Source organism: Manis pentadactyla, chromosome 12 (assembly GCF_030020395.1).
Source record: "Manis pentadactyla isolate mManPen7 chromosome 12, mManPen7.hap1, whole genome shotgun sequence".
In the NCBI taxonomy this organism is placed as follows: Eukaryota; Metazoa; Chordata; class Mammalia; order Pholidota; family Manidae; genus Manis; species Manis pentadactyla.
In genome coordinates this window covers 24,671,432-24,699,023 of record NC_080030.1, presented here as the reverse complement: position 1 = coordinate 24,699,023, position 27,592 = coordinate 24,671,432, and the positions used below count along the sequence as shown (strand labels likewise).

Here is a 27,592-nt window from a genome sequence, read left to right as displayed (position 1 = left end):
ATTTAATCACTTGTCAAACTTTAGCATACGTGAAACCAACTGGAACATTTGGTCAACTTAGATTCCTGGTCTTCACCCCAGAGTTTCTGAGCACTAAGCCAGTAGTGGCATGAAGAATTAGCATTTCTCACAACATCCTTTGCATTGCTGCTGGTGCTCATCTGGGGACCATTTATATATTTTTTGTTTTCACTGTGTATTCCCATCAGATTCCTTAAATACATGGAACCCAGAAATCACTCAGATGTTTCAGAATTTCTTCTTCTGGGATTGACAAAGGATGCAGAACTGCAGCCCCTCCTCTTTGGGCTCTTCCTGTCCATGTACCTGGTCACCATCCTGGGAAACCTGCTCATCATCCTGGCTGTCAGCTCTGATGCCCACCTCCACACCCCCATGTACTTCTTCCTCTCCAGCCTGTCATTTACTGACATCTGTATAAGCACATCCACAATCCCCAAGATGTTACTGAACATCCAAGCACAGAATCAGCACATCAGTTACGCAGGCTGCCTTACCCAGATTGGCTTTGTCCTGGGTTTTGGTGGATTTGAAAGCTGTCTTCTTGCAGCAATGGCCTATGACCCCTATGTGGCAATCTGTCACCCACTGTGGTACACGGTCATCATGAACTACTGGCTCTGTGTTCTGCTGATTCTTCTCTCTCTGCTCCTTAGCACTGTGGTGGCCCTGCTCCTTAGTCTAATGGTGTCACGACTCTCTTTCTGCACAAACCTGGAAATCCCCAACTTTTTCTGTGAACTTGCTCAGATCATCAAGTTGGCCTGTTCTGATACCTTCATCAATAAAATTGTGATTTATTTTGTGGCTGGCCTCTTTGGGGCTCTTCCCATCTCTGGGATAGCATTCTCTTGTGCTAAAATTGTCTTCTCTGTTTTAAGAATGCCATCAAGAGAAGGAAAGATGAAAGCTTTTTCCACCTGTGGGTCTCACCTGTGCATTGTTTCCTTGTTCTACGGGACAGTATTTGGTGTGTACATTAGTTCTGTCATCACTGAGTTTTCCAGGAAGATGGCAGCGGCTTCAGTGATGTACACTGTGGTTCCTCAAATGATGAACCCCTTCATCTACAGCCCGAGGAACAGGGACATGAAGGAGGCCTTGAGGAAACTCATCAGAGGGTTATCTTCTCTCTGTTTTTATGCCATCTACTCTAGAATCAAGTTTCTAAAATGAGGGAAATTGATAGAACCACGAGGGAGCCATAGTAACTGATTTATACCAAATTTTAAAATTTGTCTACAATAGTGAATGGCCAAGGACATTTCACTTGTGGTTGACACCTGATTTTGTTTTCTGTCTATCTGTATGATGTTTTACACTTGATTTCTGTTTTCTAAATTTAAGTGCTTTGCTCCAGTTCTATGGAAGAAGAGCCTGAGGCAAAGGTTGTAGTTTTTTTTTCTTGATCACTCATAGAAGAAGGAATATTGCTAAAATTACGTAGGAAAGTGAAAGTATTGAAAGAAGGCTGTGGTCATAGGTAGAGACCGGCTTCCACCTGAACCATGGTGGGTCATCCAATGACACCTACAGGATTATAGTGGAGTAAGGGAGCTGACTCCTCACATACCTATTTAGAAATGAATTAGACTGATCACTGGTAAACTGCCTCTTTATGAAGAACAATGGCATCTAACATACTCAGTTTCATTATATATGAAAATTGCATAGTTAAATTATCTCAGTGGGTTTACATGATTGGGAGATATTTAAACTTCATCAGTAGAATTCTTCAGTTCTGGTTAAAAAAAGTATCTCTGTCTCTAATATGACCCAACTATAAGAGACTTATCTCTCCTTACAGGGACTTCAGAGGTGGGAAATGTCTAAGACTTGGGGAGCAGGATTCATTCAGTCCTTCATGTGTTGTCTTCTTCTAGGACTGGTTCTGCTAAGGGTCACCAGGTGGTGGCACCAAATGGAGAAACATGTGAAGACATGATGCCAGGAACAAAAAACTGACTGTCCTTCTCTGAGTCATGTGATTAGAGAATTTTCCATGGAGTCACCTAGAAGATAACTCTGCAATGTTGAGTAGTGACACTCATCACATCCTACTTGTCCACATCCTATTTCCAGTAAATTGTTGTTCTATGTTGAAAGGGTGAGCGTATTTACTTTAAATTAGAGTCTTTGTGGAGGATGAGCTTCTCCCAGACTATCTGGGTTCAGCACTAAATAGAACGATACGTATCCTTTTGAGAAAGACAGAAGCAGAAAGCACCCAGAGAAAGGGAAGATGTAATGTAACTGAGGTGTCAAGAATTGGCTTCATGCAGCCATTATTTGATCCTTTCCTCCCCCCATTATTATGATAGAATTGACACTTAAAAATGTGTAAGATTGAGGGGTACAATGTGTTGCTGTGATATCTTTAGGTTTAGCAAAATTATTACCACCATAGCATCAGCTAAAATCTCTAAGCTCTCACAATGACCTATTTTGAAGAAAAATTTCTTTTTTAGTGAAATATTTGAGACCACATCAGTTCTATCCCCTTAGCAATATTCAATAGCCCAAAATACCAATAACATAGCATAAAACCATCATGATGCACATGAGATCCTCATAAACTAATCCTATACCTGGAAGGTGGTGCTCTATGGTGAGCATCTCCTTACTTTCTCCAGCTCCTTTGTAACCACCAACTCTACTGTTTCTATGAGTTTGGTTACTTATTTATCTGTTTACTTAATATTTATTGAAATAGAGCTGATACACAATATTATACTGGTTTTGGGTGTACAACCTGGTGATTCACATCACATGAGTTTGACTCTTACTTGTCCCATATGACAATGGGGCTTTAGGTGCTTTTGGTGTCATATCCAAACAATCATTGCCAAGAAAAACATGAAAGAAACATCCCTGCATGTTCTTTTATAATTCTATGGTCTCAGGTCTCATGATGTCTTTAATCCACCTTAATATAATTTATGTGGGGGGTGTAAGATAGTGATCCAATCTCATTTCATTGCATATGGTGACCCAGGTTTCCCTAAACCATTTATTGAAGAGACAATCCTGAACCCACTGAGCAATCTCAGTGCCCTTGTCTAACACTGGTTGGTCATGTACATGTGGGTTTATCTGTGGGCTCCTGCTTCAGTTCCATTGGTCTATGAGTCAGTTCCTATTTCAGGACTATTCTGCTTTCATTACTCTAGCTTTGTAATAGAGTTTGAGAATAGGAATCATGATGCCTCCAGCTTTGTTTCTCTCAAGATTGCTTTCACTCTTCAGGCTCTTTTACCGCTGTAATCAGTTGTAAGTGTCCAGATCAGTGGCATTAATCACACTCAAATTGCTGTGTTTCCCTCACCACCATCCATCCATACAATTATTCATCCCCCAAACTGAAGTCAGTACTTATTGACAGTCCACCCTGGTCCTCTTGTCCCCAGACCTTGGCAATCTCATTCTAATTTCTGTGACTGAATTTCACTACCCTTGGAAGTAGAATCAGAAACTATGTATCACCTTGTGACTTAGTTTACTAAGCAGAATGTCTTCAAAGTTCATCCATGCTGCAGCGTGTGTCAGAATTTCGTTCCTTTTAGGCTCAATAAACTCCCATTGTGTGTACCATATTTTGTTCATCCATTCATCAGTTGATAGGCAGTTGGACTGCTTCTACTGTGTAGCCATTGTGAATAATGCTGCCATGAACATGGGTGTACAAATGTCTGTTCAAGTACTTGCTTCCATTCTTTGGGGAATACATCTAGAAGTGGAATTATTATATCATAAGGTAATTATACATTTAATTTTTTGAGGAAATGCCAAATTGTTTTCAACACAAGGTCTTCTAAAAAGTTAAAATGAAAGAAATAATTTATCAGTGCATGAAAACAGTGAATTCATTAATGATGAAATATTTGTAATGAAAAATAATATGGAGTAACATGTTTACCTATAATTTAAGGTTGAAATACTATTCACTCCACTGAGAGTACAGATCTCCCAGAAGACAAGTGCTTTGCCCAAGAAATTGTAATTTCTCATAACTCTATCAAAGATGAAGTGTCATAATTTCAACTCAAGATCCTATGAAGTAAAAAAGTGCCCTGAACCTATTGAGATGAAATAGGAAACGTGTTCAAAAATCTCAGATCTGTCTGCATTGATGACAGTCAGAAAAATGTTTAAAAATTGTACATCAGAAGTGAAGTTTGAAATAGAATGAAGAATAAGAGTCAGGGAACATGGAACAAGGTCCAGAACACATGAAGGGGTGTGGTTCTCACAAGAGAACACACCCTGTGTGGCTATGACCCTGTGCAGTGCTTTAGGCTAGCCTGAGGGTGTCCCCGTCCACAGCAGTTCAGGATATTCTTCCAGAGCCTATTTCCATTGGGTGGGTAACCGGCACAGGCAGGGGGAGCCAGAGCAAGGTCCAGAAGGCACGAAGGGGCATGGCTCTCACAAGAAAACACACCTGGTGTGGCTGTAACCCTTCACAGTGCTCTAGGCTAGACTGAAGGTGGCACTGCTCATGGAAGCTCAGGAGATTGTCCCAGAGTCTGCTCCTGGTGTGTGGGTAACTGGCAAAGGCAGTGGAGAAGGGCAACACAAGCAGCAAGCAGAAAGGGACTGGGTTCTCCCAGCTGATATATGTGCCAAATGCCTGCAACCAGTTTTATCGCCATGAAAAGGCAGAAGAATCAGGACCAGTCAAAAGTCACTCAGACAACCCCAAAGAGAATGCCTGGTGAGGTAGATATGACCAATCATCCTGAAAAAGAATTCAAAGTAAAAGTCATAACCATGCTGATAGTCCTGTAGAAAAATATGTAAGAGCTAAGATATAAGGTCCAGTGGGAGATAATAGAAATGAAACATCTATGGAAGGACTTAAGAGCAGATTGGATGAGGTGCAAGATACTGTTGATGGAATAGAAATCAGAAAACAGGAACACAGAACATGACACAGAGAGAGATAAAAGGTTCTCGAGGAATGAAAGAATATTAAGAGAACTGTGTGACTGATCCAAGCAGAACAATATTCACATTATAGTGGTACCAGAAGAATAAGATAGAGACAAAGGAATAGAAAGTGTCTTTGAATAAATAATTGCTGAAAACTTCCCCAAGCTATGGAAGGAAATAGTCTCTCAGACCATGGAAGCTCACAGATATCCCAGCACAAGGGACCCAAGAAGGACAGAACCAAGACACACAATAATTAAAATGGCAAAGATGAAAGACAAGGACAGAGTATTAAAGGCAGCCAGAGAGGTAAAAGATCACTACAAAGGAAAACCCACCAGGTTATCATCAGACTTCCCAACAGAAACCTTACAGGTCTGAAGAGAATGGCATGATATATTTAATGCAATGAAACAGAAGGGCCTTGAACCAAGAATATTGTATCCAGCACAATTATCATTTAAATTTGATGGAGGGATTAAACAATTTCCAGAGGAGCAAAAGTTAGAGAATTTGCCACCCATGAACCACCTCTATGGGGTATTTTAAAGGGACTGCTCTAGATGGAAGCACTGCTAAGGCTAAATAGATGTCACCAGAGAAAATAAAATCACAGTAAAGAAAGCAGACCAATCAAATACTAACTAAAGGCAAAAATCAAAATCAACTATCCACAAAAACAGTCAAAAGAAACACAAAAGAGTACAGAATTAAACACATAACATGTAAAGAATAGAGGAGGAAGAATAAGAAGAGAGATAAAGAAGGAATCACCAGACTGTGTTTATAATACCTTCATAAGTGAGTTAATTTAGATGGTTAGATAGTAAACAAGCTACCCTTGAACCTTTCATAACCATGAATCAAAAGCCTACAATGGCAACAAGTACATACCTTTCAATGATCACCCTAAATGTAAATCGACTGAATGTACCAATCAAAAGACACAGAGTAATAGAATGGATAAAAAAGTAAGATCCATCTATATGTTGCTTACAAGAGATTCACCTCAAACCCGAAGATATACACAGACTAAAAGTGAAGGGATGAAAAAAGATATTTCATGCAAACAATGGAGAGAATAAAGAATGTGTTGAAGTATTTGTAAAAGACAAAATAGACATCAAAAAAAGAAAGTAACAAGATATAAAGGCCATTACATAATAATAAAGGGGGCAGCCCAATAAGAGGATATAACCATTATAAATATCTATGCACCCAACACAGATGCACCTACATATGTGAAACAAATACCAGGAATGAAATTGAAATGGAAATCACAAAACTATTCAAGAACAAAACCCCCAGGTCAGATGGAGACACTGCTTAATTTTACCAAACATATAGAGAAGTCATAATACCCATTCTCCTTAAAGTTTTCCAAAAAATAGAAGAGAAGAGAATACTTCCAAACTCATTCTATGAAGCCAGCATCACTCTAATACCAAAACCTGGCAAAGACTCCACCATAAAAGAAAATTATGGACCTAATTTCTCAATTATCTCAATTCAGCAAAGTTACAGAATACAAAATTAATACACAGAAATCTGTTGCTTTCCTATACACTAATGATGAACTAGCAGAAAGAGAAGTCAAGAAAACAATTTAATTCACAACTGCATCAAAAAGAACAAATACCTAGAAATAAACCTTACCAAGGAAGTGAAAGAACTATACTCTGAAAACTACAGGACACTTCTAAGAGAAATTAAAGAGGACACTAACAAATGTAAATTCATCTCATGTCTTGGCTAGGAAGAATTAATATTGTCAAAATGGCCATCCTGCCTAAAGCAATCTACAGAATCTATGCAATCACTATTAAAATATCAACAGCATTCTTAACGAACTGGAACTAATAGTTCTAAAATTCATATGGAACCACAAGAGACCCCGAATAGCCAAAGCAATCCTGAGAAGGAAGAATAAAGCAAGGGCATCTTGCTTCCCAATTAAAAGCTGTACTACAAAGCAACAGTAACCAAGACAATTTTTTACTGGCCCAAGAAAAGACCCACAGACCAGTGGAACAGAAAGAATACAGAGTCCAGATATTAACCCAAACATATACAGTCAATTAATATATGATAAAGAAGTCATGGATATACAATGGGGAAAGGAAAGCCTCTTCAACACTTGGTGTTGGCATAACTGGACAGCTACATGTAAGAGAATGAAACTGGATCATTGTCTAACCCCATACACAAAAGTAAATTCAAAATGGATCAAAAACCTGAATGTATATCATGAAACCATAAAACAGACAAAATCTCTCAGACATAAACATGATCAACTTCTTCATGAGCATATGTCCCCAGGCAACGGAAAGAAATGCAAAGATGAACAACTGGGACAATATCAAGCTGAAAATCTTCTGTACAGCAAACGACACCATCAATAGAACAAAAAGGTGTCCTACAGTATGGGAGATTATATTCATAAATGACAGATCCAATAAAGGGCTGACATCCAAAATACATAAAGAGCTCACTCACCTCAACAAACAAATGGAGAATAATCCAATTAAAAAATGGGCAGAGTCGCTGAACTGACAGATGTCTAAAGAAGAAATTCAGATGGCCAACAGACACATGAAAAGATACTCCACATCGCTAGTCATCAAAGAAATGCAAATTAAAACCACAATGAGATATCACCTCACACCAGTAAGGATCATCACCATCCAAAAGACAATCAACAACACATGTTGGCGAGGTTGTGGAGAAAGGAGAACCCTCCTACACTGTTGGTGAAAATGTAAACTAGTTCAACCAGTGTGGAATGCAGTATGGAGTTTCCTCAAAAAAGTCAAAATAGAAATACCATTTGACCCAGGAATTCCACTCCTAGAAATTTACCCTAAGAATGCAGCAGCCCAGTTTGAAAGAGACATATGCACCCCTATGTTTATCATAGCACTATTTACAATAGCCAATAAATTGAAGTAACCTATGGGTCCATCAGCAGATGAATGGATAAAGAAGATGTGGTACATGTACACAATGGAATATTATTCAGCCATAAGAAGAAAACAAATCCTACCATTTGCAAAAGCATGGATGCAGCTGGAGAGTATTTTGCTCAGTGAAATAAGTTAGGTGGAAAAAGACAAGTATCAAATAATTTCACTCATTTATGAAGTGTAAGTACAAAGAATAAAACTAAAGGAACATAACAGCAGCAGACTCACAGAAACCAAGAATTGACTAACCATTACCAAAGGGAAAGGTAATGGGGAGGATAGGTGGGAGGGAGGAACAAGGAGGGAAAAGGGGCATTACGATTAGTAGACATAATGTAGGGGAGGGCACAGGGAAGGCTGTACAGCACAGAGAAGACAAGTAGTGACTCTATAGCATTTTACTACACTGATGGATAGTGACTGTAATGGGGTATGTGAGGGGGACTTGGTGATGGTGGAAGTCTAGTAACCATAATGTCGCTCATGTAATTGTAGATTAATGATACCAAAATAAAAAATAAATATAAATTAATTAAAATTAAAAACAAATAAAAAATACTTAGGGAACTTTCAGGGTATCTTGAATGAAACATTTGAGTGCATTTTACCATTACTTAGGTATATTTTAAAATGTATTTTTTACACAAAATATAAACTATGTTTTCTCACTGAAGTTTAGAATCAGTTTCCTTATATCACTAACTGGATTAGATACCATAGATTCTACAGAAACAAATAGACTGGGTCCAATTTGAGAAGGCTGAACTTTCCACACGACAGGGTGTGTGCAATGGGAAGAGAGAAAAGGATGGTAAACATGGTAAACACCTGGCCTCACAGTGTAAGGAAACAGGCATCCCAATTGCCTTCCTTCTAGAGTCTTGGTCTTTAAGGGTCTGCACTGTCCTGGGACCTAAATAATAATGAAGTTTGTCTAATGAGGAGCTTTGGATGTTGAGCCCCCAGGGATGCAGAGGCTTCAAATAGTGGGTGTGACCACCTCACTCAACGGCACTGCCCAACCAGGAAGCAACAGCTGAGCCATCTCCCTGCTATGGTCCCTCTTACCCAGAAACCCAGGATTTCACTGTGTCTTTCTGCCTTTTGCAAAGGCAATCCTTATGTCTCCATTATTCAGTTTCCAGGAAGCATATCAAGCATCATCCCGCAATGATGCCACCCAGGTAACATAATGTCCACTAGACAATGCTCTGATGTGAGGTCAGGATTTAGGAAACATGCATCTTGACAAGCTGCCAGGAGTGCTCCTGCCTAAGCTGATCGGCTTCACCTGAAGCCACATATGTCCACCCACAAGAAGAGCTGGCGTCGTGTTGGCTGCCTGACTGTGAGGTCTGAGCAGGAGGAGAGCACACCCAGACCCACAGACCAGGCTGCCTCCTTTGTCTACTAGTCCCTCTGCATTATTTTGCACTATAAGAGCAGCAAAATATATTGGGAATGCCACTGTTAGCCCCTTTCCAGAATTACCAAACATTGGCATTCTGCTATTATCAGCTTCATGCCTATGCTTTTTAATCAACAAATTTTTAGAAATACAGAAAGCACCCCTTTCAACTTCCTTTTCATTCCTGACTCCATCCACAGTCAGCACCAATGTGATAGTATTCCTCGGGCATGCTTTCATATTGTGTTTATATATATATGTTTGTTTAGTTTGAATACAGTTGATATACAATATTATGTGGGTTTCATATGTAGAACATAGCAATGCAATAATTATATACATTACTAAATACTACTGTGATATATATTTTTAAAATTACATATTGTTTATTCTGATGACAATATTATAATATCCTCAGCTGGGAAATGGAGTCCTGAGTCAGGATGTACAATATAGAATAATCCACAGTAGTTAAAAAGAGTGAGGTAGGCTGAGCACCAATAAATATATGTTTAGAAGGAAAGCCAATTGTAAATACAGGCAGAGAATGATTCTGTGCATGCACACCTCTTTAAAAAGCAAGAACAATACAGTTGGTTTTGTGAGAGTAGTACCTAATATAAGAAAAAGTGCAAGTGGATAATGGATATCAAGCTAGTGCAGTGTTTCCTGCTGGGAAGGAAAGGAACCCAAATTGTACAAACCTTTATGTGGGTCTTCAGATATACCTCATGTTCACTGCAATAAAAATTCCTCTTCAAAGTATGGGGAAGAGTGTGAATTTGCTAATGTTGGCTGGAGGGAACTCAGTCATTAACCACCATTCTCTGTAATTTTTAATGCTTGAATAATCACTCAAAGAAACACACCAAAGTCATTTTAAACATATTTAAAATGCATGCCGTAGACTTTCTATCAAACTATTTTTTCTACTGTAAGTTTTCATTGTTTGTATTGATTCATGTATCGTGTTTATTTTACTATTTAATTCATTTTCGTGTTTTTATGTCCATGCCAAATTGATATGTTGGTATTTCCTTTCTTTCCTTGTACATGACCAATATTCCTGGAAGAACTTTCAATCCATCAACCCATCCCTGAAATGTGCACTTATCACCCTAGGCATGTCCTCTCCTTGCTCTTCATTCAACAACAGGTCCATCTTAGGAAGGGAACAAGCCAGATGCTATGGTTAATGAGGAAAAAATGTCACAATAGGAAATGTCAGTATGTGGGTCCCGTTTGTGGTCCAATGTGCTGGTGGGTCTAATCTATACACTCTTTATCATTATGAAAGTTCCATGCTGGGATTCTTTCTTCGCAGTTAAAAAGTTTTCCCAGCTCCGACACAAGTGCAGGAGCCTGGATTAAAGTCACAGTGTCTGAGTCTACATATTATACCAAAGACCAGTCCTCTGATCTTCTCTCCTCAGGAGTCGGAGAAACTCGGGCGCACAGGACAAGCCTGTTAGGATGCCTGGCACTGGTGCTCTCTTATGCATCTGTGTGTTCCCAGCACACAATGTCACTCTTCGTATCTGTCTATTCAGTGTCTTATGCATTTCATCCTTCCCCATGCAGCTGGGTTTTTTTTTTTATCATATAATGTCTCTCACATTAAGGGAAGATGATCCTGAAGATGAGACAGATTCCGTAATTTCATTCTCATCTTTCTGATTGCCTGGAGGTGTGGAATATCCTGAGGGAATAAACCCAAGTGGTCTTTATTCTGCTCCCAGGACTTGCTGAAGTGTGTCAGACAGTCATTCTCAATAAAATGTGGGCTGATTGAAGAAGAGGAGGGTAGAGAAGGAGGGAGGGAAGAAGGATAAAGAGAGATAAAAGGAGAGGAAAAGATTTTTGTATTACCTGGGGTTGATGGGATGCATGAGCGTGTTTCTAGGATAACAGTTCTCAGTCATTAGCGTAGGTCAGTGTTATCTGCAGGGATTTTTAAAACATGTTGCTGGGCACCAGCCCTGGGATATATCATCAATAAGACAGAGCAGGACCCAAGGATTGGCATTTCTAACAAATGCCCAGGTGATGTGGCTGATAAACAGATCATGTGTTTTATTTTCTTGTCACCCAATATTTTCTATAGGTTCATTAACTACATGGATCCCAGAAATCACACAGATGTTTCAGAATTCCTCCTCCTTGGACTGACACAGGATCCAGAACTGCAGCCACTCCTTTTTGGGGTCTTTCTGTCCTTGTACCTGGTCACCATCCTGGGGAACCTGCTCATCATCCTGGCCGTCATCTCCGACCCTCACCTCCACACCCCCATGTACTTCTTCCTCTCCCACCTGTCCCTGGGTGACATCTGTTTAAGCACAACCACCATCCCCAAGATGCTGGTGAACATCCAAGCCCAGAATCAGCACATCAGTTACACAGGCTGCCTCACCCAGATCTGCTTTGTCCTGGTTTTTATTGGTCTTGAAAGCTGTCTCCTTGCAGCAATGGCCTATGACCGCTATGTGGCCATCTGTCACCCCCTGATGTACACGGTCATCATGAACCCCAGACTCTGTGTTCAGCTGATTCTACTCTCTCTGCTCCTCAGCATCGTGGACACCCTGCTCCATAGTCTGATGGTCTTGCGGCTGTCCTTCTGCACAAACAGGGAAGTCCCCTACTTCTTCTGTGAACTTGCTCAGGTCATCAAGCTGGCCTGCTCTGATACTCTCATCAATAACTTTGTGATATTTGTTATGTTTAGCCTATTTGTGGGTGTTTTCTCTGGGATCATTTATTCTTATGCTCAAATTGTATCCTCTGTTTTGCGAATGCCCTCAGCAGGGGGAAGGTATAAAGCCTTTTCCACCTGTGGGTCTCACCTCTCAGTTGTTTCCTTGTTCTATGCAACAGGTGTGAGTGTGTACATTAATTCTGCAGTTGCTGGCTCTTCCAGAAAGGCTGCGGCAGCCTCAGTGATGTACACTGTGGTCCCACAAATGATGAACCCCTTCATCTACAGCCTGAGGAACAGGGACATGAAGGGGGCCTTTAGGAAACTCATCAGGAGGATACCTCTCCTTTAATTATTTTGTCATCCTATCTGAGTCAGGTCTAGAATGAGTCGAAGAGAAAGGCCTTCTGGTGTTTCAGAGTCTCTAACTTTTCAGTTACTAAGATTCTGTAAAATGACTAGAAAACATGATGGCTAGGGGCCTGTTAACTTAGGCTTGAAATATGATTTTGCTCTTTGTCTCACTCTGGGATGATTGACAAATAATTTCAGCTGTCTAAACTCAGTTCTGGGCCATGTTCCATACCTGGGCCCTGGGATGCTGTTACAGTGTTCTGGGGAGAACATTCTCAAAATAAAATGGAAGATGGTGGTTAGGGTAGCAAGAGTATGTAAGCGAGGCCATGGTCCTAGGTGGGAATTAGCTTCTGCCTTATCCAGTTGTCAGGACTGTGTAGATCTTGTCCCAGATTTAGGCCTCCTGACAGGAAGGGAGCTGGACTTTCTTACCCCAATCTGGTCATTATTGAGACATATTTCTATTAAACTGTTTCCCAGAATGATATCAGAACCCACTAGACAGGGAAAAGACAGGGGACATCTCCTGTCCAGTTAGAGCAGGATAAGGGCCTCAGGAAAGGACAAAAACAGGATGCTTACTGAGAGTCTCAGGAATGTGCAAAAACATGATGCTTGCAGTGTGAATGTCCTGACATTTTTTTTTTTTTTAATAATTATTTTTTATTGAAGGGTAGTTGACACACAGTATTACATTACATGAGTTTCAAGTGTACAACACAGTGGTAGAACATTTATATACATAATTCTAGGTTCCAGCTATCACCCTACCAAGCTGTTACAATATCTTGACTATATTCCTTATGCTATACATTACATCCTGGTTACTAATTTATTTTACCATTGGAAGTCTGTCCTTTTTTTTTTTTTTTTTTTTTTGTGAGGGCATCTCTCATATTTATTGATCAAATGGTTGTTAACGACAATAAAATTCTGTATAGGGGAGTCAATGCTCAATGCACAATCATTATTCCACCCCAAGCCTAATTTTTGTCAGTCTCCAATCTTCTGAGGCATAACAAACAAGTTTTTACATGTAGAACAAATTCTTACATAATGAATAAGTTACATAGTGAACAGTACAAGGGCAGTCATCACAGAAACTTTCGGTTTTGCTCATGCATTATGAACTATAAACAGTCAGTTCAAATATGAATACTCATTTGGTTTTTATACTTGATTTATATGTGGATACCACATTTCTCTCTTTATTATTATTATTTTTAGTAAAATGCTGAAGTGGTAGGTAGATACAAGATAAAGGTAGAAAACATAGTTTAGTGTTGTAAGAGAGCACATGTAGATGATCAGGTGTGTGCCTGTAGACTATGTGTTAATCCAAGCTAGACCAGGGCAATAAAACATCCACGGATGCAGAAGATTTCTCTCAGAACGGGGGGGTGAGGTTCTAAGCCTCACCTCTGTTGATCCCCAATTTCTCACCTGATGGCCCCCCTGCGACTGTGCCTGTCTTAGGTTGTTCCTCCCTTGAGGAATCTTACCCGTCTCTGGCTAACCAGTCATCTTCCGGGGCCATACAGGGAAATGTGAAGTTGGTAAGTGAGAGAGAAGTCTTATTGTTTGAAAAAGTTAGCTTTTTACTTCTTTGCATATTTATGCCCTGTGGCTTCTATGCCCAGCATTTGTCTTGAGGTATCTTTACCACTTGGAATAATTATGATACTCGGTAAATTTGATATGAGGCACGAATTCTATTTAAGGGTTGTAATTAGGAAGGAAGAAGAAAAGCTATAGAAGTAGCAGGCGGAAGAAAACATGGGAAGATTGATTATTTCTTTGATATATCTTCTTGTAGAGTAACTTCAGCATGTATAGGTTTTAAGCTACTACTTAAATTGCACACACACATTAACATAATAGGAGTATAGTTACATAACCAAGGCATATCTGTAATTACCAGCAATCTGCAGTGAAACCAAGAAAACCAGTTAGGCACCTTAGGCATTTGTGAAAACTTATCTATGATATGGTGGATATTGTCCAAATGAACTTGAACAGTCTGAGAGAAATCAGACAAATTAAAACAACCCATTCCTGGGGACTGTTCACATGCCATATGTTCTTTTAACAATAAATAGTTTGTAGTTGTAAGACTTTGGAGAGCTACAATTTGCACTTCTCCAAATTCTTGGTTGAGTTCCAACAGTATAGATCCAGTCCAATTTTGTTGTTTTACTGTATGCACAGGCCAGCTTAGATATCTCCTTCCTCATTCCCATGGCAAGTCCAGGAACTGGTGGGATGAGTGCATCTACAGCTGTAGCAGTGCGTGGATCTTTGTTGGGGTTTTTTGATGATCATCTTCTGGCATGAGTCTTCCAGAGAGTGCAGATGTTGGAAGTTCTTTTTCATATCGTATCTTAGTTCATTTTCGGGGTAGCCGAATTAGGCTTTGATCCTCTGTGTAAACACAAACAGACCCTTTGCCTACACTTTTATATGCCCTTTATACCCTTGTGTAGAACTCGTTGGAGGTTACCACACAGGAACTGCCCTTTTTTTTTTTTTTTTTTTTTGCTATCACTAATCTACACTTACATGACGAATATTATGTTTACTAGGCTCTCCCCTATACCAGGTCTCCCCTATAAACCCCTTTACAGTCACTGTCCTTCAGCATAGCAAAATGTTGTAGAATCTCTACTTGCCTTCTCTGTGTTTTACAGCCCTCCCTTTTCTCCTACCCCCCCATGCATGTTAATCTTAATACCCCCCTACTTCTCCCCCCCTTATCCCTCCCTACCCACCCATCCTCCCCAGTCCCTTTCCCTTTGGTACCTGTTAGTCCATTCTTGAGTTCTGTGATTCTGCTGCTGTTTTGTTAATTCAGTTTTTCCTTTGTTCTTATATTCCACAGATAAGTGAAATCATTTGGTATTTCTCTTTCTCCGCTTGGCTTGTTTCACTGAGCATAATACCCTCCAGCTCCATCCATGTTGCTGCAAATGATTTGATTTGCCCTTTTCTTATAGCTGAGTAGTATTCCATTGTGTATATGTACCACATCTTCTTTATCCATTCATCTATTGATGGACATTTAGGTTGCTTCCAATTCTTGGCTATTGTAAATAGTGCTGCAATAAACATAGGGGTGCATCTGTCTTTCTCAAACTTGATTGCTGCATTCTTAGGGTAAATTCCTAGGAGTGGAATTCCTGGGTCAAATGGTAAGTCTGTTTTGAGCATTTTGATGTACCTCCATACTGCTTTCCACAATGGTTGAACTAACTTACATTCCCACCAGCAGTGTAGGAGGGTTCCCCTTTCTCCACAGCCTCGCCAACATTTGTTGTTGTTTGTCTTTTGAATGGCAGCCATCCTTACTGGTGTGAGGTGATACCTCATTGTAGTTTTAATTTGCATTTCTCTGATAATTAGCGATGTGGAGCATCTTTTCATGTGTCTGTTGGCCATCTGTATTTCTTTTTTGGAGAACTGTCTGTTCAGTTCCTCTACCCATTTTTTAATTGGGTTATTTGTTTTTTGTTTGTTGAGGCGTGAGAGCTCCTTATATATTCTGGACGTCAAGCCTTTATCGGATGTGTCATTTTCAAATATATTCTCCCATACTGTAGGGATCCTTCTTGTACTATTGATGGTGTCTTTTGCTGTACAGAAGCTTTTCAGCTTAATATAGTCCCACTTACTCATTTTTGTTGTTGTTTTCCTTGCCCGGGGAGATAGGTTCAAGAAGAGGTCACTCATGTTTATGTCTAAGAGGTTTTCGCCTATGTTTTCTTCCAAGAGTTTAATGGTTTCATGGCTTACATTCAGGTCTTTGATCCATTTTGAGTTTACTTTTGTATATGGGGTTAGACAATGGTCCAGTTTCATTCTCCTACATGTAGCTGTCCAGTTTTGCCAGCACCACCTGTTGAAGAGACTGTCATTTCGCCATTGTATGTCCATGGCTCCTTTATCAAATATTAATTGACCATATATGTCTGGGTTAATGTCTGGATTCTCTAGTCTGTTCCATTGGTCTGTGGCTCTGCTCTTGTGCCAGTACCAAATTGTCTTGATTACTATGGCTTTATAGTAGAGCTTGAAGTTGGGGAGTGAGATCCCCCCTACTTTATTCTTCTTTCTCAGGATTGCTTTGGCTATTCGGGGTCTTTGGTGTTACCATATGAATTTTTGAATTATTTGTTCCAGTTCATTGAAGAATGTTGCTGGTAGTTTCATAGGGATTGCATCAAATCTGTATATTGCTTTGGGCAGGATGGCCATTTTAACGATATTAATTCTTCCTAGCCACGAGCATGGGATGAGTTTCCATCTGTTAGTGTCCCCTTTAATTTCTCTTAAGAGTGACTTGTAGTTTTCAGAGTATAAGTCTTTCACTTCTTTGGTTAGGTTTATTCCTAGGTATTTTATTTTTTTTGATGCAATTGTGAATGGAGTTGTTTTCCTGATTTCTCTTTCTGTTGGTTCATTGTTAGTATATAGGAAAGCCACAGATTTCTGTGTGTTGATTTTGTATCCTGCAACTTTGCTGTATTCCGATATCAGTTCTAGTAGTTTTGGGGTGGAGTCTTTAGGGTTTTTTATGTACAGTATCATGTCATCTGCAAATAGTGACAGTTTAACTTCTTCTTTACCAATCTGGATTCCTTGTATTTCTCTGTTTTGTCTGATTGCCGTGGCTAGGACCTCCAGTACTATGTTAAATAACAGTGGAGAGAGTGGGCATCCCTGTCTAGTTCCCGATCTCAGAGGAAATGCTTTCAGCTTCTCGCTGTTCAATATAATGTTGGCTGTGGGTTTATCATAGATGGCCTTTATTATGTTGAGGTACTTGCCCTCTATTCCCATTTTGCTGAGAGTTTTTAACATGAATGGATGTTGAACTTTGTCAAATGCTTTTTCAGCATCTATGGAGATGATCATGTGGTTTTTGTCTTTCTTTTTGTTGATGTGGTGGATGATGTTGATGGACTTTCGAATGTTGTACCATCCTTGCATCCCTGGGATGAATCCCACTTGGTCATGGTGTATGATCCTTTTGATGTATTTTTGAATTCGGTTTGCTAATATTTTGTTGAGTATTTTTGCATCTACGTTCATCAGGGATATTGGTCTGTAGTTTTCTTTTTTGGTGGGGTCTTTGCCTGGTTTTGGTATTAGGGTGATGTTAGCTTCATAGAATGAGTTTGGGAGTATCCCCTCCTCCTCTATTTTTTGGAAAACTTTAAGGAGAATGGGTATTATGTCTTCCCTGTATGTCTGATAAAATTCCGAGGTAAATCCATCTGGCCCAGGGGTTTTGTTCTTTGGTAGTTTTTTGATTACCTCTTCAATTTCGTTGCTGGTAATTGGTCTGTTTAGATTTTCTGTTTCTTCCTGGGTCAATCTTGGAAGGTTATATTTTTCTAGGAAGTTGTCCATTTCTCCTAGGTTTCCCAGCTTGTTAGCATATAGGTTTTCATAGTATTCTCCAATAATTTTTTGCATTTCTGTGGGGTCCGTCGTGATTTTTCCTTTCTCGTTTCTGATACTGTTGATTTGTGTTGATTCTCTTTTCTTCTTAATAAGTCTGGCTAGAGGCTTATCTATTTTGTTTATTTTCTCGAAGAACCAGCTCTTGGTTTCATTGATTTTTGCTATTGTTTTATTCTTCTCAATTTTATTTATTTCTTCTCTGATCTTTATTATGTCCCTCCTTCTGCTGACCTTAGGCCTCATCTGTTCTTCTTTTTCCAATTTCGATAATTGTGACATTAGACCATTCATTTGGGATTGCTCTTCCTTTTTTAAATATGCTTGGATTGCTATATACTTTCCTCTTAAGACTGCTTTTGCTGTGTCCCACAGAAGTTGTGGCTTAGTGTTGTTGTTGTCATTTGTTTCCATATATTGCTGGATCTCCATTTTGATTTGGTCATTGATCCATTGATTATTTAGGAGCGTGTTGTTAAGCCTCCATGTGTTTGTGAGCCTCTTTGCTTTCTTTGTACAGTTTATTTCTAGTTTTATGCCTTTGTGGTCTGAAAAGTTGGTTGGTAGGATTTCAATCTTTTGGAATTTTCTGAGGCTCTTTTTGTGGCCTAGTATGTGGTCTATTCTGGAGAATGTTCCATGTGCACTTGAGAAGAATGTATATCCCGCTGCTTTTGGATGTAGAGTTCTATAGATGTCTATTAGGTCCATCTGCTCTACTGTGTTGTTCAATGCTTCCGTGTCCTTACTTATTTTCTGCCCAGTGGATCTATCCTTTGGGGTGAGTGGTGTGTTGAAGTCTCCTAGAATGAATGCATTGCAGTCTATATCCCCCTTTAGTTCTGTTAGTATTTGTATCACATATGCTGGTGCTCCTGTGTTGGGTGCATATATATTTAGAATGGTTATATCCTCTTGTTTGACTGAGCCCTTTATCATTATGTAGTGTCCTTCTTTATCTCTTGTTACTTTCTTTGTTTTGAAGTCTATTTTGTCTGATATTAGTACTGCAACCCCTGCTTTCTTCTCACTGTTGTTTGCTTGAAATATGTTTTTCCATCCCTTGACTTTTAGTCTGTACATGTCTTTGGGTTTGAGGTGAGTTTCTTGTAAGCAGCATATAGATGGGTCTTGCTTTTTTATCCATTCTGTTACTCTGTGTCTTTTGATTGGTGCATTCAACCCATTAACATTTAGGGTGACTATTGAAAGATATGTACTTATTGCCATTTCAGGCTTTAAATTCGTGGTTACCAAAGGTTCAAGGTTAGCCTCTTTAGTATCTTACTGCCTAACTTAGCTCGCTTATTGAGCTGTTATATACACTATCTGGAGATTCTTTTCTTCTCTCCCTTCTTGTTCCTCCTCCTCGATTCTTCATATGTTGGGTGTTTTGTGCTGTGCTCTTTCTAGGAGTGCTCCCATCTAGAACAGTCCCTGTAAGATGTTCTGTAGAGGTGGTTTGTGGAAAGCAAATTCCCTCAGCTTTTGTTTGTCTGGGAATTGTTTAATCCCACCGTCATATTTGAATGATAGTCGTGCTGGATACAGTATCCTTGGTTCAAGGCCCTTCTGTTTCATTGTATTAAATATATCATGCCATTCTCTTCTGGCCTGTAGGGTTTCTGTTGAGAAATCTGACGTTAGCCTGATGGGTTTCCCTTTATAGGTGACCTTTTTCTCTCTAGCCGCCTTTAACACTCTTTCCTTATCCTTGATCTTTGCCATTTTAATTATTATGTGTCTTGGTGTTGCCCTTCTTGGATCCTTTCTGTTGGGGGTTCTGTGTATTTCCGTGGTCTGTTTGATTACTTCCTCCCCCAGTGTGGGGAAGTTTTCAGCAATTATTTCTTCTAAGATACTTTCCATCTCTTTGCCTCTCTCTTCTTCTTCTGGGACCCCTATAATACGGATATTGCTCCTTTTAGATTGGTCACACAGTTCTCTTAATATTGTTTCATTCCTGGAGATCCTTTTGTCTCTCTCTATGTCAGCTTCTATGCGTTCCTGTTCTCTGATTTCAATTCCATCAATGGCCTCTTGCATTCTATCCATTCTGCTTATAAACCCTTCCAGAGTTTGTTTCATTTCTGCGATCTCCTTTCTGGCATCTGTGATCTCTTTCCGGACTTCATCCCATTTTTCTTGCGTATTTCTCTGCATCTCTGTCAGCATGTTTATGATTCTTATTTTGAATTCTTTGTGAGGAAGACTGGTTAGGTCTGTCTCCTTCTCTGGTGTTGTCTCTGTGATCTTTGTCTGCCTGTAGCTTTGCCTTTTCATGGTGATAGGAATAGTCTGCAGAACTGGGACGAGTGACGGCTGGAAGGACTTCCTTTCTTGTTGGTTTGTGGCCCTCCTCTCCTGGGAGAACAGCGGCCTCTAGTGGCTTGTGCTGCGCAGCTGCGCGCAGACAGGGTTTCTGCTTCCTGCCTGGCTGCTATGGAGTTAATCTCCGCTGTTGCTGTGGGCGTGGCCTGGCTCGGGCAGCTACTCCAAAATGGTGGAGTCGCGTTGGAGCAGGAGCTGCTGGGAGGCTATTTATCTCCGTAAGGGGCCTCCCTGCTCCCTGCAGCCCAGGGGTTAGGGTGCCCAGAGACCCCAGATTCCCTACCTCTGGATTAAGTGACCTGCCCTGCCCCTTTAAGACTTCCAAAAAGCACCCGCCAAAACAAAACAACGACCACAAAAAAAAAACAAGAAAAAAAAAATTTTTTTAATTAAAAAAAAAAATTTTTAATTAAAAAAAAAAAAAGGTGATCGTTCGTTTTTCTTTATTCTCCGGTGCCAGCCTCAGGCCTCTGCTCACTGGTCTTTCTGCCCTGTTTCCCTAATATTGGGGTCCCTGTCCCTTTAAGACTTCCAAAAAGCGCTCGCCAAAACAAAGCAGCAAAAAAGCAAAAAAAAAAAAATGGTCGCGCGCTTTTCTTATGTCCTCTGTCGCCCAGCCTCCAGTGCCTGCTCACTGTTGTTGCTGCCCTGTTTTCCCAGTATCGAGGGCCCTGCACTCTGGCCCGGATGGCTGGGGCTGGGTGTTCGGCAGCCCTGGGCTCCGTCTCCCTCCCGCTCTGCCTGCTCTTCTCCCGCCGGGAGCTGGGGGGAGGGGCGCTCGGCTCCCGCGGGGCCGGGGCTTGTATCTTACCCCCTTCGCGAGGCGCTGGGTTCTCTCAGGTGTGGATGTGGTCTGGATATTGTCCTGTGTCCTCTGGTCTTTTTCTAGGAAGGGTTGTCTTTGTTATATTTTCATAGATATATGTTGTTTTGGGAGGAGATTTCCGCTGCTCTACTCACGCCGCCATCTTCCGCCCCCTCCCATTTTCTTTCATTTTGATGGCAGATAGGCACGAGCATGCTAAATTTGGTGATATAGACAACTTTCAAAGAGATTCGTCGAAACAATGGACAGCATTCCAGTGGGGACCCATTGAAATTAGAAACTCTGCTATAGAGCCATAGACAAAGACCAGACATGGGCACTCTTGTCTCCTCCCAGTGTGCACTGAAAGTTCTGTATTTATGCTTTCTCTGAATAAAAAGCCTTTTTCTCCTGCTTTCTTACCTTGAGCATTTGCAAAGTTCATTCTTTGACTCTGTGAACAGGAAGCTAGTATCACCACTATACTCAGTTTTGTCTTACACCGTATTGGTATGGTTAGGTTATCTCACTTTTTTAAGTTGATTTTGAGATATATGAACTCAAGCTGAAGAAGTCTTCTGTTATTAAAAAAAAAGAGGTATAATTCTTCTCTATGGACATGCTACCAAACTATTGGAAGTATAACACAATTTATCATTTTATAGGAAAGATTATTATCTAGTAATGCCATTTTCTCCACCCTTTTCTTCTCATGAGCATGTTGACAGTTGAGAACCCTTATTCTTCTGTGTGCATTTGACAATCAGCCAGGCACGTTCTCTGAATAACCTGGCAGGGTGCTGCATCTGTCGATGTGGGGCTTTCATAAGATCCTACAGCTAATGCTATTTGACAGGAAACATTTGACAAATTAAACAATTTGTCTTTTCTTTTGACAATGTACTTCTGCCATTCAAATCTTTCCCACAATCTGTAGCAGAACCTGTCAGTTGATGTCACCAGGGTCACAACCCACAGACCTTCCTGACCTTCAGTCCCCCTTTGCTTCAGTGACATAGGCCTAACTTGATGAAGAGTTCTTCCCAGAGGTTCCACTCCATAAATCTCATGAGTAGAAGATTAGGTTATGAGTCATGCCACATTTCAAGTGCTGGAAGGGTTCATGGTTAATGCATGTTTGGGGGAGGTTAAGGGGAGGTAAAATTTACCTCATGAAAAATTAAACATTAACCATTAATGTTTTTAATTCAATGGTGTTAGGTACCTTCCTGCTATTGCAACTCTGGTGCTCTTTTTCCCAAATCTTTTGCATCCCCCAATAGAAACTTTGTAACTACCAAGACAGTACTGCCAATTTCCCCTCCCTCCAAACTTGGTAATTTCTAAACAATTTTCTGTGTCTATGAATCTCTTTACCTTAAAAATAAAACAGCCATTTTTTTTACTAGCAAAATGGATTTATTTGGGAATAGCAGAGGATTGCAATTTGGGCCATGCAGGCAGGGAAAAACCATAGTCTAGTGCAATAAACAAAGGAGATGAGCCTTATTTTATGGAAAAGGAGAAGGAAGTTGAGAAGGGTTGTTTTGTGGCGAAGCAGGAGCACAGGGTGATGACAGTTGCTCATTGGGTGAATTGCTGGGCAAGTGGGTCTCTCAAAGGACATGCAATGTGCATCATTTCTCTGCTGGAGTCTGCAATTGATGGGGAGTGCTGCTGCTCAAATTCTAGCTTCCTGATTCTACCTTAATGAGGTTTGCTTCTATTCCTTTTGACATATAGTACAATATATACCTTCTGGTGTCAGGCTGACTTTGCTCAGCATAATGTTTCAAGGTTCATCTAGATTGTGCCATGCATCAGAATGCCATTCCTTCTCACGGCTGAATAATATTCCATTGTGTGGATGGTGCACACTTTACCTATTCATCAGCTGATGGACATGGGTTGTTTCCACATATTGGCAGCTGTGACTAACTAACACTTCTTTCATTATTGATCCATGAATATCTCCTTGTCATTATTGATCCATGAATATCTCTTTGAGCCCCTAAGTTCTTTAGAGTGTACAGTTATACTCTAAAGTAGAATTGCTCAGTCATCTGATAATTCTGTTTAGCTTTCTGAGGAAACAACAGATTGTTTTCCATAGTGGCTGTACCATTTTCCCATTCCCACTGGCAATGCATTAGGGTTGCCAGGTATTACACAAAAGTTTAAATTTGTGATGAATTCCAATGTAGATAGTTTTCTGTTCATCGTTCATGTTTGCAGTGTAATATCTAAGTGTGCCAGTCACAGTTATTTAGACATTCATAGGGTTCTGAATGTATTTAGTGTATCCAAAACTATCACCTCTATCTAGTTGTCGTATATTTTCATCACCCCACACACAGGCATGCACACACACACATCCCACACCCATCACACACTGCCTTACAGATCCTGACTTGAAGTGACACAGCCTGGGCACTAAGACCTTATAAATACCCTGCCTTGATATCCCCTTTCTGGAACACTATTGAGATTCTGTCAAGATGGGCTTCTCCCTTGCTGCATTAGATCTAATAAACTTAGCATGCCTCTTCTAGAGCATTTTCCGGGTGGTGTTTTGAAGAATCAACAGCTGACAGCACCTTTAAGACAATTGGTTCCATGGTCCTTTAAAAGTCCAGGTGGGGTAGAGTGACACCTGTGAGATGGCACTGTGGAAGTGTCTAGCACTTATTTCCTCCCAGAAACATCAATTGAAACAATTATCCAGGCAGGACAATAATTTCCCAAGAGCTCGTGAGTCCAGCTGAGGGATTGTAGCACTGAGCAAAACACAGAAGTAAGAAAGGATGCATAGAAGTAAGACAGGTTTGCATCACCTCTGCCACCCCTCCTGAGGCCAGGCTGCCTGAACAGACTCCCTCCTGGTGACAGAGGGAGAAGGGAGTGAACCACCAGCCTCACTATTGGGGCTGGCACAGATGCCCACCATTGTCAGGCTGGTACTCCTTGCCCCAGGCCCCAGCCACCCCAGCACCAGGGGGACTCCAACAGCCCCAGGCTCCAGACAGGCTCCCCCATCCAAAATGACTGACCTCAGACCGTGGTCCTGGCTCACCTCAGGGCCAGGCAAGCTCCCCTTTTGCCAGGTCTGCCCCAGCACTTGGCTGAATGCCCTGACCCCAGACTCCGGGCCTGTCCCAGCCCCCACCCATCCCTGTGGACCTATAATCCAGACCGGCTCCCCCAGACACAGGCTGCCAGCACACTGTGGCACTGGGCCATCTCCTGTGGTCCTGGCTGCCATGGCCCAGGCATGCCCCCAGCCCACCCTGTCCTCTGGTTGAACCCCATTGCTCCAGACCCAGGTGGAGTCTCAAGCACACAGGCTGTGACTCTCTTCAGTGTTGAACTGGCCCCTACACCCAGGCCAAGTGCCACACACCCAAACCCCAGGCCCACCATCCAGTAATGGTCCCCAGTGGCAGGATCCAGGCCAACCCATAAACGCTCAGGGGCCAGGCCCACACCATGAATCCAGGCTGGTCCCCATGTATCTATACCCCAGTCCTGCCCACCTGCTGACTCAGGGCACAGCATAAGTGTGCCAAAAGATGCCAGTTCTGTTGGTCAAACATGGTGGAATATTGACAGTTTCATAGGACTCAACCTAGTACTATGTCTTTAATTATAGGTTTTTAAATTAAGGGTTTTTAAAAACTGAAACTTAATGTATCAGTCAGTTCCATGGGTGTTTATTGAGTGGACACATGATCCAATTATCTTGCAATGAACCCATAAAACTGAATTTCAACAAATGCAAATGTAGAGACTCCCATGATGCAACCCTGGGTCCTGCACAGCCAGGGTGTGTGCCCATTGGGAGAGATTCTACTTGCTGCCTTAGCAGAACCAGGAGGAAACCATGGTGTCTCTATAGAGAATTGCCCCCTTGAGGGGAAGGCAATTGGAAGCAGTCTTGTTTCTTGGTGTTATATCACTGGGTAAATGTAGGGAGATGTTTCTTGGTTCCTAAAGTGGTGAGGAAGACTGGCTTCAAGGAAGAATGGAAACCTCCTCTGTGACCAGCCCTGGATCTTGGAGAGACAGAGTTTAGGAGACCAGGGGAGCTTATTCCCCAAGGACAGGAAAGTTGGTAAATATACAACTTGTCCCAAGTTGCCTCCTGAAGACCTAGAATAGTCAATTTGGACTTCCTGCTGCCGTGTCCCAGTCCCCATAGGAAACTGAAATATTCTGGGAATGGAGGCAAAATTGGACATTTTGTCTAACAAGGAGCCTTGGGAATTGATTTCTCATGGGCCCAGAAACTGTAAATATTCCCTCTGTTCCTACCATTAATCTTCCAGCCCGGCTTTTCTACTTTGTACCAGGGGTATGTCTACCTGTGCCTCTATGAGGCATCCTTCTGCCTCCCAGATCTAAAGCCACCACCTCGGTCCCCTCCTGGAGGCAGAGTCAGCATTTTATTGTCCCTCACCAGGGAGGGCACTGAACCAAGTTTGACTCATGCCTCTGTGCTGATGTCAAGGAGAGGAAAGATAGCCCAGTAAGTGGACTTGGAGGACCAAGGAGAGAAAGGAGAAAGAGAGGGAGAGAGAGAGAGAGAGAGTAAGGGAGTAGGGGAGTAGCGGAGGCTGGGCTCCACAAGCAGTAATATCTGTGGTGCAAAAGCTGGTGAAATTGGCAGAGGCCATGCTAACCATTAGTTTTTTCTTCAGTGGTGAAATCTGCCATGTGTGTTGGCTGAGCAAATCTCCAGGAACTGGGATCACCTGCCTGCTCTGTGGCTGCTACTGTATGGCTTTTCTTCCTTTTTTTCAACTGTCTCTGTACTTTTCAGCTTTTCCAGTTTGGGTGGGATAAGATGTAAGTGAGTCCTGTGTGGGGAACCCCAAAAGGCTGGAGAACCTGGTTACTCACCTCACTCTTCATTTCCTGGTTAAGGGAACTCTTTCTGGTTGGAAAGGTCTGGCGTGGTGCTGAGCAATGCCGACTTGAGGAATGGGTTGATGTTCGCCAAATGGACCTGTTGCTACAATTTCTTAGGTGGTCTCTAGAGCACTCACAGGCCTGTTTTTGTTCACAGATAGCTCTTTAACAGTTGATCTTTGTCAGGGAACAGAGGGACAGAGGGACCCTTATGTTGCCACTTTGATGTCTCACACTTCCTGGCTGCTTTTAATCAATATTGGATGGTTTAAAAATATCCTGTAGTTATAATGAAAAATAAACCTGACTATAAAAGTTCTCAGTGAGTCTTCCTAGAAAATCTTTGAACCTCAGGGGATTCCCCAAACCTTCAGCTGTCAGACGTGTGGATGATCTAGTGGACTGTGTTTGCTTTAATTACATAGTGCACCAACTCTCTACAGTTTGCATCCATGGGATTCACTAGCATGATTTGAACTCAATGGAAAAACATCTGCTCATCCTTCCACATTGATTCTTGGATGGCTTCAGTGTCACCCTATGCATGGCACTGCAGCTCTGTTGTGATCAGTCCCTGGAGGTAGAAGTTATTCATAAAATTTAGATGTGATGGATCCAAACTCTGGGAACCAAATCACAGAATGCATTCAGAAATGTAAACTAGAGGAAACAAGCTTAGTTTCCATGCACTCAATTCTTTATTGCTTTCTTTAATAGCTCAAATGGAGGTGGAGGAAAATATCATAGCAAATCCTGACACCAGTCCAAGTCTGGATTTGGGGCAAAGGAAGTTCACACACTAGGTGAATTGCTTACCACATGGGCCCTGATAGGAACAGATACTTACTCTGGACTGGGCTTTACATCCTGGGTGGCAGATAAAGATGTTCAAATTACTGGAAAAGTACTGAAGCAGAAGATAGTGTACTGATTTGGACCACTGAATCACATCAGACAAAGAAGCACATTTTCAGCCTCAGGATAATAGTGTGGTACAGAATCAGAGATAGCATTTCAAACAGTTGTCTAAAACAAATGGGGCACATGAAGGTATGAAGTGCAGGCTTACACACCTTCCCAAAGATGATCTCACTCCATCCTGAGGGGTCTGAGGGATACCTCCTCCAGAATGGTTGCTCCACCTTTCCTAGAAATCAAGAGAAGTGAGTTTGGAGGAGGATGGTGTATGACTATGTGATTCTCCCTCACATCATCCTGCCTTAATTTTTTCCTTTCTGAAGCAGTGGGTGCCAGGTTCAGACATGACCCCTAATCAAGAGACTGTAAAAACACTTTTATTTACTTTTTAAAATATTTTAATGGATCATAGTTGGCATATTATATTCTATTAGTTTCAGATGTACAACAGAGTGACTTGACATTTATATACATATGAAATGCTCACCACAATAAGCATAGTTGTCATCTGTCACCATGCAGAGTTATTTCAACATTATTGACTATATTGCCTGTGCTGTACCTTTCATCCCCATGACATTTATTTTATAACTGGCATATTATACCTCGGAATCCCCATCACCAACTTGCCAGGCCTCCTCCACCTGGCAATTACCAGTTTGTTCTCTGTATTTATGAGTCTGTTTCTGTTTTTTTTTCCTGTGTGTTTGTTTGTTTTAGATTCCACATCTAAGTGAAATTATATGGGTATATATATGGTAGTTCTCTTTGTCTAGCCTATTTCACTGAAC

General features: G+C 41.2%; 2 protein-coding genes across 2 annotated transcripts; both read left to right on the top strand.

Moving 5' to 3' along the window:
• The first annotated feature begins 222 nt into the window (after positions 1 to 222).
• LOC118924321 (olfactory receptor 7G1-like) lies at positions 223 to 1,197 on the top strand. Its single transcript, XM_036909001.2, has one exon. The coding sequence runs from the start codon at positions 223 to 225 to the stop codon at positions 1,195 to 1,197; it is 975 nt and encodes a 324-aa protein (XP_036764896.2).
• Positions 1,198 to 11,441: 10,244 nt separating this feature from the next.
• On the top strand, positions 11,442 to 12,374 carry LOC130680116 (olfactory receptor 7G2-like). Its single transcript, XM_057490238.1, has one exon. It carries the CDS (start codon positions 11,442 to 11,444, stop codon positions 12,372 to 12,374), a length of 933 nt encoding a protein of 310 aa, XP_057346221.1.
• Positions 12,375 to 27,592: the final 15,218 nt, after the last annotated feature.

Excerpts from the sequence above, each read along its gene's own strand:
- LOC118924321 (XM_036909001.2), top strand. The coding sequence starts at position 223 with ATGGAACCCAGAAATCACTCAGATGTTTCAGAATTTCTTCTTCTGGGA.
- LOC130680116 (XM_057490238.1), top strand. The coding sequence starts at position 11,442 with ATGGATCCCAGAAATCACACAGATGTTTCAGAATTCCTCCTCCTTGGA.